General features: G+C 41.6%; 3 protein-coding genes across 8 annotated transcripts in view; all 3 read right to left on the bottom strand.

Moving 5' to 3' along the window:
• LOC125006009 (transmembrane protein 266-like) overlaps nucleotides 1-3,741 on the bottom strand; it is a 43,403-nt gene extending 39,662 nt beyond the window's left edge. The window contains exons 1-2 of the mRNA XM_047581753.1: nucleotides 2,945-3,741; nucleotides 2,177-2,306 (exon numbers count right to left, since the gene is read on the bottom strand). Coding sequence (XP_047437709.1) covers nucleotides 2,177-2,190 — 14 coding nt within the window. The 5' untranslated portion in view covers nucleotides 2,191-2,306; nucleotides 2,945-3,741. The remainder of the gene's footprint in view (nucleotides 1-2,176; nucleotides 2,307-2,944) is intronic.
• A 387-nt stretch (nucleotides 3,742-4,128) lies between these two features.
• On the bottom strand, nucleotides 4,129-10,133 carry fbxo22 (F-box protein 22). Its single transcript, XM_047581542.1, has 7 exons — nucleotides 9,922-10,133; nucleotides 9,454-9,586; nucleotides 9,057-9,138; nucleotides 8,052-8,150; nucleotides 6,541-6,693; nucleotides 6,277-6,442; nucleotides 4,129-5,878 (listed from the first exon to the last, which is right to left on the bottom strand). The coding sequence occupies exons 1-7, from the start codon at nucleotides 10,050-10,052 to the stop codon at nucleotides 5,485-5,487; spliced, it is 1,158 nt and encodes a 385-aa protein (XP_047437498.1). The 5' UTR covers nucleotides 10,053-10,133; the 3' UTR covers nucleotides 4,129-5,484.
• Nucleotides 10,134-10,538: 405 nt separating this feature from the next.
• Nucleotides 10,539-20,563, bottom strand: LOC125005186 (tropomyosin alpha-1 chain-like). 6 transcript variants are annotated; one of them, XM_047580280.1, is made up of 10 exons: nucleotides 20,312-20,553; nucleotides 19,756-19,881; nucleotides 17,529-17,662; nucleotides 16,887-17,004; nucleotides 16,678-16,748; nucleotides 16,484-16,559; nucleotides 16,316-16,378; nucleotides 15,997-16,066; nucleotides 15,303-15,381; nucleotides 14,675-14,909 (listed from the first exon to the last, which is right to left on the bottom strand). In XM_047580280.1, the coding sequence occupies exons 1-10, from the start codon at nucleotides 20,423-20,425 to the stop codon at nucleotides 14,906-14,908; spliced, it is 855 nt and encodes a 284-aa protein (XP_047436236.1). In that variant the 5' UTR covers nucleotides 20,426-20,553; the 3' UTR covers nucleotides 14,675-14,905. The 6 variants fall into 6 exon arrangements, with proteins under 6 accessions (XP_047436237.1, XP_047436240.1, XP_047436241.1 ...); XM_047580281.1 differs by lacking the exons at nucleotides 14,675-14,909; nucleotides 15,303-15,381 and adding an exon at nucleotides 10,539-11,275 and having other exon boundaries at nucleotides 20,312-20,563; XM_047580282.1 differs by lacking the exons at nucleotides 14,675-14,909; nucleotides 15,303-15,381 and adding an exon at nucleotides 11,312-13,549 and having other exon boundaries at nucleotides 20,312-20,563.

Raw genomic sequence — 20,563 nt, 5'->3', positions numbered from 1 at the left:
ACTAGGAGGAAGTTGTTAAATTTACTGCAGCAGACATTAAGCAAAGACCATAACAGATATCATTTATTGTAACGAGTGTAGTAAATAATGTGCCATTAACTCAACACTGACACATATTTGCAAGAGTGATTGGGACGTTGAAGGACTCATGAGGGACGCAGTAAAATTAAATATGGCCTAAGTTATGTTTCGCAAACTAAGTAGCACTTTACGCAAAACGATTTTGACCTGCAAGATCTGCAGAGGAGTCTGCGTGTTTGATTACGTGTTTGAAAAGAGTCGGCCAGGCAGAATATCTGGCCGCTGACGGAGAGCGTCACAGACGGCAGAAAGACACCATGTGTTCATCAGCTCCCACCCTCTAAACAAAAGAGGCACAACTATCCAGCCTGTCGCTAGCGCTGCATAGGAAAACCGTGTAAACAGTGACGTGGCGAGAAAAAATAAAGGGAGCCTCCGAGCGCAGACAAATCCTCGGAATCTTAAAGGGAAAAAACAAACTAACGTGTAGTCTACTGCGCGGTGTTGCTATGAAATTATAGTCATTAGTTCAAATGTGGAAACAGGGAAGATGAATCAAACCTTAGGAGTGATTAAGGGATCAGACAAAGAGATACAGTGAACATCATGCAGGGGTCTTTCTGCACTCCACTACATCGACCTCGCCGTCATAGTTTCCAGCTATGTTTCCAATTTATTTATTAACGACTTCAGAAAAGAACAACCAGAAGAGCCCAAAACTTTTTTTTTCTTTCTTTCTCTCCCATATATCATCTCACTGCTGGTCAGGTTATAAAATGGTCATAAAATGGGATAGATTTCTGCAGAAACAGAAGATTTACTTTTGATATTTTAATGATACTGCGATGATAATTCGTCTGTACCATACATTTGCTTAATTAAATACTACTCAAATAAAATATCTGCATAATGCCTCCACCACTAAATATAGGAGGTGAATTTGACAGGACCCTGAAATTAAAATGGAATAAATTTAGATAAAACTAAAGTTAGGGTTTCTTAACCCTAACTTGTACAGATGATGTACAGCGTATAAATCCACCGTCACTTCAGAAACAAGGTGATGAACGATTAACGGTTGAAAAGGAAAAACTTTTTTCACAGTTGGATCATCTCACTTTCTTTCTGAAGTGGGAATATTCAGTTATAACGAATCTCGGCGACATGATCATCAGTCTTTAATAACCAAACTTTCTCTCGAGTGCACCGCCTGAACCGAGCGCGCTGTAGTCATCATTTTTAGGATGCCTCTCTCCTTAAACACAGCGTGATGTGGCATTGCTATTGAGAGCAGCTGAGCTGAGCTCTGTATGGGACCAAGAGCAGAACTGGTTCTCTCAGAAAAGCACAAATGGAGCAATGATTTAGGGCTATTCATCTAGGTCATGAGAATAAATGCAGCTAGTTAAGATAAGACAAATTACAGCATCATACCACGCCAGCAGAATCGGGAGTTGACAAAGAATAATGATTTTCCATCGTTCTCCCTTACCTCTTACTTTGTCTTGACGCGCACTCACAAACCTACACACAGGCCACAGCGTGTTCCCTCAGTAATGCATCAGCTGTTCTCAGAGCACAGATTGGAGAAGGAAGATTAAAAAGGCAAAGCTGGGAGAAAACCGGAGGTGGAGACGGTTTGTTTGGAAAGGGGAAAAATGTGTTGGTTTGTAATTGATACTAGTGGACGCTGTTCCACAGAAGGCATTAACAAAGTGATCCGTGTTTGTGGCCGCAGAATAAACGCTCTGTAGTCAGCGTTGCGCAGGTGGGTTCACATTAATCTGCATCCCGGCATGTGCTTGTGCATTCAGAGCGACGAGGGTCAGAGACACCTCAACGGGAGCAGTGTCTGCGTGAACAAAGGTCATTATTGTCGAAATGGAGGCATGGAAATGGCAAAAGAGTGAAAAAGAGAGGCATGCTGGGAAAATAAGAGCAATAAGAGGGATTTTTTCTTTCCAAGAAAACAGAAACGGTGCAGCTCGTGCATGATTCTCACGACATATTTCTGGCATTTGATGACACATTTCCTTTGACTATTTGTTCCATGTGTGAGGAAACAAACAGGATTTTGTTTTTCTCCACAATCCAATCCACACAATGAGGCAGATGAGAAGATCAGTGGAAAACATAGTGTGTACACTGTACTTACTCAGCATTAGCCATGATGATGGAGAGAGGAGAAATGTGGCGGTAGTAGTCACGAGGTTTCCACTCACTTCTGCCTGTTCTAGTGCTGCAGTTCACCTTCCCACCTGAGAGATGCTGCTTTCATGCTGAACCTGGGAAAAACACAGCCTTTAACGCAAGAGCACAACTTGGAGTACATCACTGGGGGTGGCATGTAAACCAGATTATTCACTAACCTAACTATTAACTAACGGAGTCCCATACAAAGGCCTTGCACTGAATTCTTCAGAATGATCAGATAGTGCTGATCCAACTGGAGCTTCATGCTATCTGAAGCAATTTCTTTTATTTTAGCTCCAAGCTTTTTATCATTTTGGACACAGATTAGACCTTACAGATATCTGATAGATTTTAAGCATGTGTTACCTAAACAACGCTCCCTAATAGCAGACAGAGATTAGTGTCAGCCACAACCCTGTTTCAACACTAGTTTTTGAGAAGTTGAAGAACATGTTAAATACTCCAAGTAATCATCCAAAAAAAAAAAAAAATCTAATAACTTTTGAGTACATTCCTAAAGCATCCATCTGCTCTCCAAACGTTTCAAACTGCATGGAGTTGGGTGCGTGTCAGACTTCCCACGCTCCCACCATCAGAGTAATAATAGCAACGGCGATAAAAGCTGATTTGCTTGCTGGTGTCAAGAGAAACTAGAAAGAATCGCGCGCACAACTACTGGGAGCCCCTCGCTGTACATAAATGAATTATTAATCCGGAGCAAAGGACCTACCTGTGTGAGATTTACATTGTTGACGGGTAATTGAGCCTCCCGCTGCCCCCTCGCTGATAGTAATGTCTCCCTCGGTGGTGATCAGAGTAAGTGAAGCAGCAGCAGGCTCGCAGTGTGTGTAGGCTGCAGCTATCCTTAGCACTTTTGCATTGGACGAGCACCGCCGATGCCGCCGCTGCTGCTGCTGCTGCTTCCGCTGCTCTCACTTGCGCTGCTTGGATTTCAGTGCAAAACCAAAAGAGGAGCTGAAGCCCGAACGCAAGAAGCATCGTCACATGGCAAGATCATATTAGCTTTTAAGATGTAGTCGGAGCGATCACACTTCGCCCCCCCCCCCCCCCTTTTTTTTTTTTTAAAGTGCGGTCCAGATCCAGATCCCCGGTTCCGCTCCCCAGCCGAGGGTTTCCCCGGCGAGCGCAGCGGGGAACCCTGCGAGGGGAGCTGTCCAGGTGCTGAAACGAGCCCCGCGCAGCCTCGGGTCTCTACCGACCCCCTTCCACGGCAGCAACCGGACCAAAAAATGCGAATTTCATCCAAAGGCCACCAAAACATTGACGTTTATGTGCCGGAGACTGGCAGTAGCCAGTGAATCGTGTGACATTTGCATCGCTCCGGTCACGACATAGCAGTCTAAAAATGTTTGCCGTGGGGTGTGTATGTGTGCGTGTGTGTGTATGTGTGAGAGAGAAAGAAAGCCTGCGAGTGAATTTTCTCAGTTCCCGATTGAGGCCAATTTGAGAACGGATTGTCGCCACGGATGATTTTATTAGCTTTACGCCTGGTTGGTCGTCTCTCTCCGTGTCATGGGCGTTTTTTATGGTTTCCCAAAATAAAGATACTATGGGAATATAAATTGCCTTTACAGCAATTGGCTTAACCGTTTGTCATTCATCGGTATCAGCCAGTCGATGGTTAAAGCGCACATCAATCAATCTGAAGCGTCTCCTCCTTTATTTAAACGCGCCTGGACGTGGGCTGAGGAAGACGTTATAGGCTAAGGAGCCGATTTAAGGGTGTGATCAAAAAAAATTAATAAAATAAAAAACGAAAAAAGTGGTGATCTGAATTAACTGTAGTAGGCCTGTAGTTACAACCGAGGGAGGCTGCATTACGCCCAGAGATGGCTTTAAAGACAGTGCTGCTCACACAGCATAAATAAATAAATAAAATAACAAGCACATATCTACACATATTGTAATTTATTGAGATGATAGATATGATTTGGCACAAGTAGAAAAGTGCATCAACACCAAAACAAGTTCGTTAAAAGGACCAGTTAGACTAACTTTAAAGAAAAATTTAATTTCTTAATCTACAAACTATTAAGGGGAAATGGGTGTAGTACAATACAAAGAATGAAGATACTCTTAGAAACTGAGATCTAACTCATTACTTAAAAAAAAAAGTAAAATAATGGAATTTTCTTGAAAACATTTTTGCTACAATCATAGTTCTATTTTTGTTACAGAAAGGCTGAATACCAGCGATTTTCAACATGTAACAGCAACTAACAAGAACCGCATATTTCAAAAGCTGCACCTTTATGTCACCAAGATATATGAAAAGTGAACTACTGAATGATGGGGGGAAACAACATAGACACAAGATTTGTAGCATTAAGAACATTTTCAAATGTGCAACTTTATCATTAAATGCCCCTAAAATGACATTAACTTCGTCCACCTAACTTTGGACCCTTCTTTAATTATTTACCTCCTGAAACTCTATGTTGTACAGGAGCCAAGAGACTAAAGTGATGTGACAGTGTTGCTTACTGGGCCAGCTGGACAGATGCTCTGCCTTGTTCGCGTTCATGATTTGGAAGGGGAGCTTCACATGACATTAAGTCCAACCGTTAAATTAATATCCCCGACATGTGGACAAAAGCAAAGACGCATTGTGAAAGTCATACACACACACAGTGGTAGATGAGATAGAGGAGTATTCATTTGCAGGGTGGTATGGTCGTTTAATTTCTTCACTGGTAAGAAAAGTCATGTAAAACCCTTAAATGTAAAACCTACACAAGGAGCCAAAGCGTTCAAATCAAGATTACCTTGATTCTGTGGAAGGAAGACCACACTCGTTTATTTACATGGATAAAAAAAAAGTGCCTTCGCTGAATCAAAAAATATAACAAGCTTAGAGACACAGGCGCAAATCATTACTCACCTGCAAAGCAAACAGACCATGAGGCTGACACCACACAGTAAGGAGTGCCTTGACCGTGCGCGCGTGAAATTTGGGAAAATATACACAAATATATTTCACAAGAGCGCTGTACCATGTCGGAACTTCCAATGTTTTTTTTTTTGTGTGTGTGTGTCTGATATCACTATATTTGAATCTCCGTGGGACACGATTTCCCAAATGCTGCCATTCCCTTGGTGGCTTAAGGGACATTGTTCCTGCTTTGTTCGCAGAAATTCTGACAGCAGCACTCGGAGTTGTGACACTCTGTACACAATGTTTGTTGTTACTGACTGCTGTTCCAAACAAGAGCGCGATGGGACATTGTTCATTTTTTACGGCAGGAAAACTCAGCCGAGATGGACCAGGGTCATGACCGTAGTGTACTCGTGTTGCAGGCTGTCCGTGTCAGTGTCGCACAGTGTGTAGTCATCTTTGATGATTCGGTCGCAGCCGATCTCGCCGTTGCCAAACAGGCCGAACAGCGGGGTGTTGGGGAACACCTTGTGAAAAGCGTCAGCCTCTACGTTGGTCTGGTTGTTGTAGTAGTTCTGGCCTCTCCCCACGCAGGCGAACATGAACCCCAGGGTGTTTTTCTCTGGAATCTTGGCTGCCTTTAGCCGCCGAATCGTGGCCTCGGCCGTCTTCGCGTTGCTGATGTCATGGTCCAAGAGCACAGACGCCCCCTGCACCTTAGGGCCACTCAGGGCCAGGCCCACCACGCCGTACGCACCCTGGCTACAGCTATGGTGAGAGATGATGGAAGGTGTGAGTGTGTAGTAAAAATGCTACTCATAATTTAGCTCAGACACTGCCATTATTTATCAAACTCAATCAGTCTTTTGGCAGTGAGCCGAATGAGATACGCGACAGAGGAACACAGACGTCTACCTCCAAAATGAAATATGAACAGATATATTCCCTGTTGCTGTAAATAACTGGACGGTCAATTAAACTTTACATGACTATCTGATGGCAAAGAATAAACCTTGGACAAGAATATGCTTGAAAAATTAAACTATTTTAACCTATAATATTTGAATGACACCGACATTTATAGCATATCGCTTGGTACATTTTTGTGCTATATTCATTTCCTTTCTGGCCAGAAGTAATCTTAATCGTGCAAGACATAAACTCACCATTCTCTGGGAGGAGAGAATGCACTTTCTACCAGTCCTCCAGCGATCAGAGCTTTGCTCTTGGCCAGTGGCTCGAGTATCTGGTTGAGGAAGCGTGCGCCTCCAGATTTATATGCCTCGTACACGAATATCAGCACCACGCGAAGATCTGGGTTGTCGACTAGTCCTGGAATGGAATGACACCGAATAAAAAAAGTAATTTTATGGATGCGTTTCATTAGATAAGATTAGATTATAGTAATTAACTTCTGAGTGTACACCCACCTGCTTCTTTCAGTGCTGCTGGGGAGATGGTCTTCTTACAGAAGTGAAAGGGCTTGATGTGGACACCCTCGGTGCTGGGGAACATGATTGCAAAGCCGGCCTCCCCCTCTTGGTACTCCTGTGGAGGGTTGGACCTGGAGCCAGTGGGTGTCACTGTACAAAGATGAAGAACCATAAAACCATTTGTCATGGCTGTAGTCACTTTTTTTTCTTGTTCCAGTTAAATATTATAAGGAGATTAGTTAAATGAAGTCTTCAACCCTCCTTAAAGGTTTACTGAAAATTCAAATTTGAGAAGAATAAATTCAAATTTTAGAAGAATAAGGAAGAAAACTTTCCATTTCTGAAAGAATGTAATTTGGATTTTTGTATAATCAGTTTCTAGAAGTCACCATCTAGTGGCTACTGGAGGAGCTGCAACTTCTATTCATCAGTCAACTCTGCGGCTGAGGTGGGAGTCACAGCTTTTTAATGTTTAACATTATTGGAAAATGATCAAGTTTTCTGCGAGCTACGCGAGTAGCTCACAGAAAACTCGACACACAGCATGTGATTTCACAGCCATGAATCAATTGCTTAATCAACGGCATTCACAGTTTGGCAGATGGATGCCTCGCCATGCAAATTATAAAACATCAATCTCTCCTGCCATAAATATATAGGGTCATGAGAAAGGCAGCAGCGTGCACCCTTGTGTTTTTTTGTTTGTTTTTTTCAATTTTGAATTGCTTCCAAGCCAGAGCCATGATGTACAACTAAATTCATACATCACAGACAAAAATGAGAAAACATTCAACATTACTCTATGAATTCTATAATCTGTAACAAAGTGGATAAGAATAAACTATAAAGGATTATGAAGAAATGTCAGAAGTAGTTTTTTAACGCATACGGCATCACACACAGCCTCTCTACTAACACGCATAAACGGTGAGTTGCACTCTGGGCTATTTTGCAAACTTATTACAATTTATAGTTCTATAACATTCAGGATTTAATTTAGTGAATTAGATGTGCGCCGTGACACTGCGGTGACCCTCATATGCAATATCACAAAATGTTGAGTGTGATAGCAACAGCCAAGGCTGCCATTAAACCTGACAAATGATAGGATCCCGATAAGCCATCATCTTGAGGAAAGAGAACATGGCTTATGGAGAGTCACTTCTCCGGAGGGATGTGATTATATGGAGAAATGGGGAGTAGAGCACCAGGCAGACTAGGCAATCTATCAGAGGGAGAGGTGGAGAGATGCCAGCCACCAGTGGTGATTTCTAACTAGGCAGCAGCGGTAGGGATTAATGCATCGTCCTTTCTGCTGAAAGGTGAACTATTCCTCCAATATACACTTAAAAAATGTGGCGAGCTTTTGTTTTCAGAGGACCAAAGTAAATGGGCGACACAACTCCTCTTACATGGCTATTCTTGGTTTGATTTAGTTGGGGGAGGGGTGATACAATTTTTTTAAGACAGTAAAAAGACAAAAATAAATAAAACAGAGAGACACTTACAGACTACACCTGGTACAGCGATGCCCATGAAGTCACAGCTTTTGGGAAAGAGCACGTTGAGTTCTTCAACTGCGCCTGGACTTTGGCGACTCTTTTTTGCTTCAGTGCAGTGAGGCAAAGAGAACATGTTAATGAGAAAGGTCACTGAAGTGTAATCTATTTTAGGCTTTTCAACTGTTTGGCTTCCTGTCCATCCGGTTTGACCAGCAAGGAAGTATGCTACATGACGACAACAACCTCAAAGATCCAGCCAGGGGAAACAAGGACAAGGAGTCTGGTAACAGTTTGAGTGACAGTCACAAAGCCCTAAATATTATTCAATTTGAGATTGTATGAAGAGAGTAACATGGCATTGCAAGACTCAGTGCTTTTCAGAACATGAGCCCGTAACATGCCATTTGCATTCCATCATGGGGCATGTCTCAATCAACATAGAAACACAACCACTCAATTGGACAGTCCTACAATCAATCAGAGCCATTTTGCTTTCAAGAAATGAATCTCCACTGCGTTCAGATGTCAGAGAGACGACACTGCAATTTCTCTTCTGTCCATCGCCAATAAAAGCCATTTGATTGGCCCCACTGTATTTTTGTTGGAGCATAATCAGTTCCCAACAGAGCGTTTCTATACGTGTGTAAAAGTAGTATTGCAGTTTTATAGGCAAATACAGAGCCTTCTACTACATGCATGTGATGGTGTTGTTCATTTGGCTACAGTACATAACAGTAAGAAATGCTGCTGAACATTTTTTTGGAAATGTTTAGATTTTGTATTTTGAAACCATTAAGTCACGGCTATTGTTGTTATTATAACATCAGTTATTTCTATACTTAAGGTTTAATAGCATTATTTCGTTATAGATCACTGGTTATTGCATTACATCTCTTTCTTCATATCGGGTGTGCATTTGCACCCACAGAACTGAAACCGTTGCGGTTTCACAGCAGGCATACGGACATGTCACATAAGGCAGTAAGGTGTATAAATACTGGCACTACTGACCTTTACTGTAGCAATAAGCTTGTCCATTGAAGGCCTCACAGTCTACCATTGCCAGAACTGTTCTGGGCAAGAGAAACACTTTCTGGAAATAATCAGAAGAAATAAGTAGTTGATTAACTTAAATATGATACACACCTTTCTTTCTAAGCATGGTATTACTGACATATTGATAATTGTATCTAGCACAGTATTATGCGACGTTTGTATCGTCTGCCCAAAGAGTGAGCCAGTAGCAATTAAATTATGAACTTCAACCCGCCATAAACCAAACACAAAAGCACAGCTGATCAAGATAAGACAACCGTTTACCTACAGTCTGCTTGTCTCCTACATTTGCAGTTCTTGGCCCAACACAACATCCATTCAAATTTCATTCAATGCGAGTTCAGTTGTTTACCTCCACTTCTTCAGCCAGGACGCCGCAGAGGACATGAGCCTCCGCGGTGGACGAGCCACAGGCTGACGCCCATGTCAGCTGCTGCTGGGTCCGGAGCACTCTGCGGGCACAGTTTCTCCACAGCCTGCTCACACTGAGGGGAACCACAGACACATTCATAGTCTGCTCACACTGAAGAAATCCACAGACGCATGCATAGTCTGCTCATGCTAAGGAAATCCAGAGAAACATTCATATGCTAGCCAAACAGAAACTTCACAAGGAGTAGTTTGCTTGTCCGTTTACGCTTCATACAAAAATACGACTGAGCAGTGGAAAGGAAATGCCCCATAACACCCACCCATATAGCTTTCCGGCTTTCCTGTAACTTTATGTACCTTGAAAGCAATACTTTCGCTTCTATTCCACGGCCTCGAACGTTAGCCAAGTTAGCAGTTTAGCAGTTTAGCACATAAACATATTCGTTACCTCGCGATCCGAAGAAGAGATTTGGTCGGTATGAAGGTCAAAATTCTCTCAACCACCTCGACAACATTGCTGAGTACGTACGCAGCCTTGCTGTCTTGAAAAGAATCAACAAACATTTGATTTCCACTCATATTGCTCTCTCAGGTTGTGGGGTTTCCAACACTGCTGCCCAGTCAAACTTTGACCTCTGAACGCCCACCGCCGCGGTGCCAGAGGCGACACTGCCCCCAGCGGCCAGGATGAGCTGGAGCAGTCATGCTGCTCATTCAGTTACTTGGAAAACCCGATGAAAGGCAGGAACTTTAGTGTCGGTTGCATAAGAGAGAGAGAGAACTACTTTCTGAATCAGTACATTTCTTATGCATTCCTTCTTGATAGAATAATGGGATATTGGGTCATAATGTTTCGTTTTAGGGTGATTAAAAAAGGGTCGAGAGACCACTACCAGATAACACATTAGTGTCTACATGTTCAAACTCTTGAGTCAATTACTACCCCTGAAGTAGATAGTTTAGTGGTGTAATTTGCATTTTATGTTGAGATGCAACTACAAGTACAAGTTTCTAATTTGAAACACTATTCTAGTAATTTACCTATACGGAAGAAAACAGAAGGCATTTAGAGTTACATCAAGCAGAGTAAATTACTTGATTCAACTTTTTATTCAAGACCGTTACATTTCCAAGATAAAATAGGAGACACTAGATTGCGCAAAACAAATTTTAGAACAAAAACATCCAGAGGGAGAACAGAAAAGTACAGTGGTACAAGTATCCATGTTGCTTAGCTGAAACAATACCATACATTTGCTGCGGTGCTAACAATTCCTTCCTTGCTAAAGTGGAAGTCAACATCACTGACTGAATAAATGTATACAATACAGGAGAAACTGACACTCAAGCAACTTTACAAAAGTACATATAATAAAAGTCCCTTCTATATTAACTTTGCTTAAATTATGGCTTTATTCATGATGTTCATGTGCAGTATTTTTTCCCCAGAACAAGTGCAAATTCCCAACATATACATGTAAACCATTTAAGTTAAACTGTGAATTTTAACTGACCTTTCAATACATCACGTAAGAAACAGTGTGGGTGAACTGTAGCTCAAAGTTTATTCTGCTACTTATGTAGAATTTGTGACTTTAAGATGACAAGGTCAGGGGAGATGAATAAACACAAGTACCCACATCATCTGTAGCAGACAAATGCAGTAGTAGGCCATATTCAGAGTAGACATAGCAATGTGGGGATAGGAACAGAGCTGGGTCAAATGTTGACCATCTCCATTAGAGTCTGATCCAGCATCTGCTTTACGTTCAGGCCTTCTTCTTTAGCCCGTGTGAGTTTATCTGTTAATATAGCATTGCATCAGTTAAAAAGCATAAACAAACAGTGGCTGCAAATACACAGAGAACAGACAAAGCTCTAGTCCGGTTTAATGTTTTCAAACATATGCTGGACACCGTTAGAAGATTTCCCCCCCAGTAACTGGTTAGTATTCATTCAATAAGTTCACATCCTTAATACTAACCGGGTTTACATGGAGACTTTTTTTTTTTTTACTTCATTCTGATCTAAGGTTTCAGGTCAACTGTTTACATGTGAGGTAATCTACTCCGATCTGATATTTACATGTGCCACTACTTTAAATCAGAACGACCGTTTAACAGATGTGTAACATGCGCAAATCAGTGAAAACATCATGACTGATGTTTTCATCAGACTAATGACTAATCAGCACAGTAGTTGCTATTGTTTTTACACTTTTAGTATTAAAGCAACAGCTTGATTTGGAAAGTTTGCAGGGTCATATCCACTTTTGCTATTGTGTTGTTTTGCATTACAGTAGTTGGTCTTTAAGGTTTTCCAGTGGTTCTGAATTTGGTTCCACACTTCAGTCTATCCCGGCTTCAATTAATTTTTGATGGGATGTTCAATATTTCTATTTTTTTCTGCCGTTTATGTGTGCGATAATGTCTAGTTCTTTCAGAGTCGTTATTAAGAACAAGCTCTCCACAGCGCCACAGACCAGTTGCGGAAACGCAACTGGTCTGTGGCACTGCACATCCATGTCAAGACAAAGTATTCACAGACAGGATCCTGACTTCATTCTGATTGACCGTTTACATGACTTTTTTTTCCAATTGAGGTGTTTGTATGGATCATTTCATGCAGTTTGGGCTTTTAAGTTTTGTAATTGTAACATTTGGCTCCATGTAAACCCAGCTACTGAGCCCCTTCCACAAACCCATTTTTAGTTCATGTTTAAAGGACCAGTGGGAAGGGTTATGTGCCATCTATTGATGAGACTGCAGACTGCAACCATAATGAATACCCTTGGCTAACACCTTAGCTTGTGGAAGAACCATTGGTGCACCAATGGCTACAGCTGAAACAAGGTGGCACAACTTGGTGCGCTCCAAGGGTTCAATCTAATGAAAACCACAATGCAGAAATGTACCAATGAAATACATTAGGACTATAATCTGTTTCTGCTAACAGATAGCCTGAATCCTACACACTGGACCTTTAAAGCATGAAGAAAATGTTACACTCACGCTATAGACAAGGCTGTAACCAAGACTGAATAAGCTGCGTCTAGGATCAAAGAATGGTCCGAAGCAATCTATTTTGGTCACATCTGATTTAGAAGTGGATTTGAACCATGCTTACAGTATCAAGTCCTAGGATTCTCTCAAAGCAGTTTCAAGTTAATCAGAAAATCTAACCTCAAAATGAATCTCAGGAGTCTAGACACACAGTGTTGCCAGGTTTCGGAGTGATTCATATGGTCACACGTCTATAGGCACAGGCTCAATATTAACAATGGCCAGCACTGCATCCTTGCTGCTACATGCCAAGTGACATATTCTGTTCCTGTGCTACCATTTAGCTGTAAGTGAAGTAGGTGGTCAGTATCTAAGGCTGTCTTTTGGCATGACTGGATGTGGTATTATAGAAACTCAATCAAAAGGTTGAAGAAATAATTGTTACTGCATTGCTACAGATTGAACACTGTAACTATCACTGGCACAACAGGTGAACTCTGCATTAGCACTGTAGCCATTTTGATCTCAGTACATCTGAATAAACATTTTATACATGTTCAGTTTATAATTCATGATTTTTGTGTAGTTTTGGTGTTGAAATTTGACTTGGATATGAGAAGATAATGCTTTATCTCACATTGAGGGGGACCTCTTATAGCATTTTAAGCTTTCCTCTGATGTGGGGCCCAAGATCCATCACAAGTCTTTGACACATGAACACCAGCAAAATGCAGATTAAAACCAGTTTCATGTACTACAGCCCTGACAATAACCGAGAAAGTATATTAAATCTATGTCACAACATTTCCTGCCCGAGGTTGTCAGTCCTCCCACATGAAACTGCACTTTAAGCATGCATAATGTGAAAGAATCCTCAGTTTGTACTCCCATTTGTTCAAATCATTGCTTGTTTTGTGTAGCTGTCACACAGTTGTCTTTTACAATATTTGTGGACATTCAAACTTCAGAAAAATTAAAGCATACGAGCGCCCATTCCAGTTTATGCCTCGTTCAAGGCTACTCTCAGTTCATGAGCCAGAAGACGGTTTTTCTCAAGCTGCTTGTATAGATGGTCTGGACAGTCAGAAAGCAGGTAAGAGAAAGGGGAAACAGACAGAAGACGTGTTAGTACAAAAGACAAAGAGTTAGCGACAAGAGTCAGTTCGTGTTCAAGGTGTTGAACCCCCATCCATATGTACAAAACAAGGTAAAGGAAACTTTTTTTTTCCAAAAACAAAAAAAAAAAGGTTGTAAACCATTACTAGCATGTTTTCTTGTTTGACTATAGTTTACAGTAGTTATTGCTTCGTAAGTTTTTTTTTTTTTAAAAAAAAGTTTAATCAATTAATTTGTTATTGCCATGAATATTGTGGATAGCCTCAGTACCAATGAGTATTCAGTTTATGAAGATATGGTGTAGGGACTCATACAAGAAAGAACAGGTTTATGATGTGTCAATCAAACTATGAGACTTCTTTGAAATTGGTTGCATTTTTCATGATTTACACTTCTTCTGCAATAACCACTAAATGTATTCAGAGTCTTTGTATGTGTCTGTACATTAGCATGTTATGTTAATAGGCAAAGAAGACCATTTCTACAGAGGATTCAAGTTGCTTTGCTATGCTTAACTATAACTCGTCTTTGATTACACTAGTTACACCTTTCTTTTGCATTTGTACCAGGGAAGCTGCTCGGAGTTGAGGACTTTGATTGCAATGATTATAACTACATAAGGAGACTCTAGGTCTGTAAGAAAGTAAGTGCAAGTATGTCAATTCAAAATCCCTGGATATGAAGCCGATTCTCCTCAGAAAATAAATGTAGCTTAACTGAATAAACTAAGACAACTGGTAATTGTGAATGCTGGGACAGGCTCCAGCACCCCCCGCGAACCTAGTGAGGATAAGTGATAGTGGAAAATGAGATGAGACGAGATGAAATGGTAACTGCCGAAAGTAAGGTAAGGTAATCCAAGAGGACAATCACCGAATTTCAAGAAATTAGTATAACCACCAGTATTGCAGTTATACCCAATGGTCGTCTCAAACAGAAAAAGGAACAGTAAATGGGGGAGGAGCATCAGAATTTATTCAAATGCTACTCGGCAAAATAAATTAAAACATATAGACAAAAAAGAAACAACAACAACAAAAAAAGGGATGGAACAAATGGAAATGAAGAAACATGGCAAGAGAATAGGGAAGGGCTGACAAAGATTGAAGAATGTTTATTTTACAGAAAGCAATAGGACTCAAAGTTCTGAGTGAGTCACGGAAAATTGAAGGATGTTGGCAGCGACGGCCCAATGTGCAGTCATGGCGGGGCAGTAAAGAAATACATAGAGACAAAGGAGACAAAGTTGGGCTGCGCTGCACAGGAGAGAAATTATGATGTTCAAGCTGCTTCTGGAGTGAAGGGTGTAAGAATTTAGCTGTGAAGAAGAAGAAGAAAAATGTTGGAGGGGAAAATGAAAGGACAAATGGAAGATAAATGACATGCAGAAGCAAACAAGGAAAATGGATGCAGGAGAAAGCCACACAAGCTAGAAAATAAAACTTACAATTGATGGAATATGAGGGAAACCAACGGTACTACTTAGTAATTACCCACGTCTAAGGGCAAAATCTAAAACTAACACAGTTAAACGCCTTTAATCGCAAATCAATGTTAGGCACGCAATGAAAGAGGATTCAAAAACTAATTTATCCGAGTTAAATCACTGCACTCAAACATGCCACAAGAGGGAGCTAGTGTGTGCTGATATAAGTGGTTAGTGTTGCTGAGATCTAAGGCACAGAGCAGAAACAAACATGTGGTGAATTACATGGAAGTCATGTCGTTGAGGGCGTGGTCCAGCTCCTCGCTGATGGCCTTGTACTTCAGTTTCTGGGCATACAGCTCATCTATTGTGATGCAATTAATATCAGGGGCAGTGAAGGATTTGAAAATAAGAAAAGGAAAAATAACAGCGTCAGAGAATGAAAGTCAAAGGAAAAAACAAAGAGAAAAGCTGAGGAAAAGAGGCAGGGCATAAATAGGAAGGGCACATGAACAGCTGCTGATGTAGTGAGAGATTCCTGAGGAGTCAGAGAGAAACTGCCTCGTACGTTCCATGACCCCACGAGCACTGCTCAAGACTAGCTGGTCAGTGACAGTCACTACACCAGAATGTCAAACAGCACTGTGGTGCGAAATGGCATTGCTAACATAAATAATATCACAAGAGCCTCAGTGCATCATATTTTTCTTGTTCACACCACGACAGTGGAGCTATTTAACAACCTGCTGACCAGCAGCAATGTTTACACAAGAGGGGTTTTCTTTCCTGTACTTGTCCCTTTGAGAAATTAAAGATAATTGCCACTTATTGTTTAACAAGACATGATACCTGAATATGGTCTTACAGGGCGATTGTTTTTCTTCATTTTGTAGTTGAGTGGTAACAGTAACCAAAATGTCCTGACAAAAAGTGTAAAAACTCTGATAAACAAAATAAATCAAGTGTAAATGGCTCATACCCTCCAGGTCATCAATGGTCTTCTCAAGCTTGGCGACCGATCTCTCAGCAAACTCAGCACGGGTCTCAGCCTGAGTGGAGGAATACGTTCAATGATTAGCAACTCCCATTAAGAGGTTTACATTACTAAGCACAGCACTACTGGAAAAAGGCTTAAAAATCTATGGTCAGCAAATTCAATCCAAATACCCAATGAGTCAGATTCAATCACCACCGTTTTAAAAGAAACTTAGATAAAAGATTTTACACAGGACAGACAGATGACGGAGACACAATTACACAAAAATGGACACACTGGTGATTTATTATAACTAACTCACCTCCTTCAGCTTGTCTGTCAGGACCTTGATCTCCTCCTCATACTTGTCTTCCTTCTGTGAGTACTGTAGTCACATACAAAGGAAAGAGTTAAGAAAAACATAAGACAATGAAATACGTGTTTCAAACACATTTCATTTAAAGTATGAAATATTAATTAGGGATCATACCTTCTCAGCCTGGGCCTCTAGAGACTTCAGGTTGTTCTGCACCGTTTTCAGCTCCTCCTCCAGCTCAGAGCATTTACTGTTGAGTTATGGTGTGGTTGAGCAAACACAAAGAAGCCAAAGCAAAAAAGACATAAGTGAAAAACAAAATAGAACAGAACAGAACAGATGGAGGAAGAAGGAAAGGATGTCGTTACCCCTCAGACAGCTCAGCACGCTCCTCTGTACGTTCCAGGTCACTCTCAATGATCACCAGCTTACGGGCCACCTGAAGTCACAACACACAATGATTAGTCATCACTTTGGTTAAATATAAACATCTAGCCAGAAACAGCTAGCAATGTCCGCTGAGAGATCTAAGCTGAGCTCAAAGACCAGAGCGCAGTGAACAGCTGGGGAAACTCACCTCCTCGTATTTGCGGTCAGCCTCCTCAGCAATGTGTTTGGCCTCTTTGAGCTGGATCTCCTGCAGCTCCATCTTCTCCTCATCCTTCATTGCCCTGTTCTCAATGACCTTCATGCCTCTGTGAGAAACAAACAAGTCAGGTAAGTCAAAGTAATGTTTGGATAATTCGATTTGCTACGGGTGACAAAGAGGTCGGGTTTGTCCTGCAGTGTAACCTGCAGCCACCGGTGTCAGCAGCGAGCCAAATATTAGGACAGTGGGGATCATGTCCAATAAAAAGGTTGATTATTACTATAATGGAGTTCAGAAAAATCTTAAGTCCTTGAGCATTCAGGACAAATACATCCATTTTTCATTAAAGCAAGTTTGTGGTACTCCAAAACACTTGCAACAGTGCGAGAGCAAATACGTGAATGGATTTATAGTATTACAGTGAAGATAATTTCTTCTATTTTACTTAAAAAAAAATCAAAACAGCTTGTCCAAACATCAGCCTTTTCACAAACACTACTGTACTCCACCATAAACAATATTCAACGACAGGAGAAGTGAGAACACACTGAAGCGCAGTGTTTTCTATCTGCATGTGAGTGCACTGTGTCGACCAAGTGACATCCGTGTTACAGGTGAAAGATCCCCCACCTCTCGCTCTCATCAGCAGCCTTCTCAGCCTCCTCCAGCTTGGTCAGAGCTGTGGCCAGACGCTCCTGAGCACGGTCCAACTCCTCCTCAACCAGCTGGATACGTCTGTTCAGGGAAGCTACATCAGCCTCGGCCTGGGAGAGCACAACGCCACAATCACGGAGAGTCAAATCAAGTTCATTTGCATAGTTCAAATTGTGCACAACAGTGTGGTTTATTTGGTTTTACAGGATTTGAGTATTCCCAAGGCATCCCATACTCCCCGTGGGCTGGGTCAGGCGGGGCCAGCACGAGGGAGGGGTACAGGCTGCACTGTCATTGTTCACGGTATTTCTTTTCCTCGAACACCTGTTCCTTTTTAACTAAAGAGACCTTAGCAATGCAAATTTGTCCTCCATTTATTCGTCTTCTCCCACAAAACAACCGATCTGTGATGTCTGAAATAAACACATCTCGTCTCACAGAAATCCCGTTTTCACGTCCTAAAAATGTATTAGCTACAAAACCGGTCTACAATTTACTATTTCTAAGGACAATAAATCCATGTCCAGGTGGTTCAACAAGCTAGAAGCACATGGGAGGCGTCCATCTCAGAGGACCTGTGGTGCTGCTATAACGTTAGCACACTTGTAACGGGGCTGTTTGTTTATTCGGGACGAAGCGGGCGGGTGGTGTCCTTCCATCCGCCCATCCTTTCCTCTGCATCCAGCAGTGTGCCGATTTCAAACTCGTCTACCTGATACCTGACTGTATTCGAGCATACAGCATCGCTGCGGGCCTAGCCGCCACGCTTTTTGACCAGATTTACGCCTAATGACTGCGGACTAATTGCCTTAAATCATTAGCAGCTTACTGCTTCCCTCGAACTCCTCTCCTGGTTCAGTTCCCGCTGTAGTAACGCTGCCCGGTCCTCCGCCGCATCGGCCTGCTCCTGCAACGACTTAATTTTCTTTTTCACGGCTTCCAGGGAGCTCCCACCGGCCATTTTTGCTCAATTTGTCTCAGCTAAGCTAGTTTCCTCTCAGCTCCGTGCGGGCAGCCTCAACGCAGACACAGACACACACTTGGAGACGCGGCTCGTTTGATCCCTGCCCCCACCGCCTTTAATCAACCGCTGATCAGGATTGGGACGTGCCATCCACCCCGGAAGTAACTCATTTTACTTGTAAACAATGAAATATATCTACAGAATCAAAAATATGTGTATTGTTGCGATATATAATGCTTTAAAAACATACTTTATGTCATTGTTTACATTTTTTTTGCAACAATATAGGTAAATATTGCATTCGCAATTTTAAGCTCATCCCCTACTGTTAAATTGAGCTAACCCAATCAAAATCACGGCTCCCAATATTAGACGCTGATTTACAGCAACGAGGTGTACAAATCACACATAGACCCTCCTAAATAATGGTTTAATTCATTAAATCGCCATGAATGATATTCTTTAAAAAGTATTGCAAATGTTAATCATATTAAACAAATATGAATGTATTATTGTTGTTCTTTTTCAACTAGAAGTGGGAAAACTTTACTCATAAACTACTAAAACAAACACTAATTCTATTCGTGTTGTTTTAAATTGGTTGTAATCTCCTCTGCACTGTGCTGCTGTAGCATTTGAATTTCCCCATTGAGGATCAATAAAGTATTATCTTATCTTGTCTTATCTTATCTTATCTTATCTTATCTTATCTTATCTTATTTGTTGTCTTACTTGTTAACTAAATAAAGTTTTTATTACGCCGTGTACTTGTTGACGTCGTTGTTTCTGTTTGTGACACACTTCATTAGTCTTAATTGGCCTAACATTAAACACAGTCAATAAAGTGGTAATCTCATCCGGGTTGGCTTGAACTGTGGAGGTGCCAATTGATACCGGCAGGACCACAAATCTGTCAGGGATTTTACAGGCCAAAATATTCCCGTAAAACGCATCACTGAAACCAGACACTGTCCGTCAGATTCGTCCAAATGGCCGCGGAATGCCACGGTAAGCCAGCGAGCTGTGACTTTACCATATACAGCATAAGAGCTAAATTTAACTATACGTACGTTCATCCTATGCAGCTCACAGGTCTGTAATAATTGATCATTGCATAACTCATTGGTGAATCTGTATAGAGCTCTGAAGTGACTCGGGAGGTGTTTCAAGGTCAGCCCACGAGGCAATGCGTTCCCCACTAGGGTTTATCAGCTGTGGTATCATCTATCCATAACTCACATCGGCGGCTTTCTTCTCAGCGAGCTCCAATTTCTCCTGGGCATCCTTCAGGGCTTCAGAGTATTTGTCCAACTCATCCTCGGTTCCCTTCAGCTTCTTTTGTAGTGCTACCAGGTCATCCTCGAGCTGGTACGCGGAGAAGAGAGATGCGATTTATTTGCTGGGTATTCTAAGACATAATCTCAACACCAAGTACGCACATCCCATTGTGCTACTTAAAAAAACAAACAACAACAAAAAAAACTAAAAACTATACTAAACTTTTAAATGATTAGTTTTAAAGCCTACATGTCTAAATCGTAGCTTGACTTATCATTAAAACGTTTAGCTCAATGACAGATAATGAAAATACATGCAGGCTACGTATGGAATGAAATATATATTAATATTGTTTATTCAAGAAGGAAAGCTGTTATTATTTATATAAGTCAACGTAACCGGACATGTTTATCCTCAGTCGTGGCACACTAGTTAAGAACCAAGGAGCGCGACGCGCATCGTGCCATTGGCACCGGTGCGTAAATACGCCGCAGCAGGGTTCACATTGGATGCCGACCTGTTTGCTCCTGTCCTCAGATGCCTTTTTGTCTGATTCGGCCTGCTCAGCTCTGTCCAAGGCGTTCTCCTTGTCGAGCTTGAGCATCTGCATCTTCTTCTTGATGGCATCCATGGCTGCTCAGTGTCGGGGGTCTTCGCGCACACAAAAAACAAAAGAAACCGAATGAAAGGACCGGAGCGCCTGAACCACACTGGACGCCAAGCTGGAGTGCGAGCTCGCTTAGTGTGTAGTGAGTCAAATACGTATTTT

Source organism: Mugil cephalus, chromosome 3 (assembly GCF_022458985.1).
Source record: "Mugil cephalus isolate CIBA_MC_2020 chromosome 3, CIBA_Mcephalus_1.1, whole genome shotgun sequence".
In the NCBI taxonomy this organism is placed as follows: Eukaryota; Metazoa; Chordata; class Actinopteri; order Mugiliformes; family Mugilidae; genus Mugil; species Mugil cephalus.
This window is presented reverse-complemented; position numbering and strand designations above follow the sequence as displayed.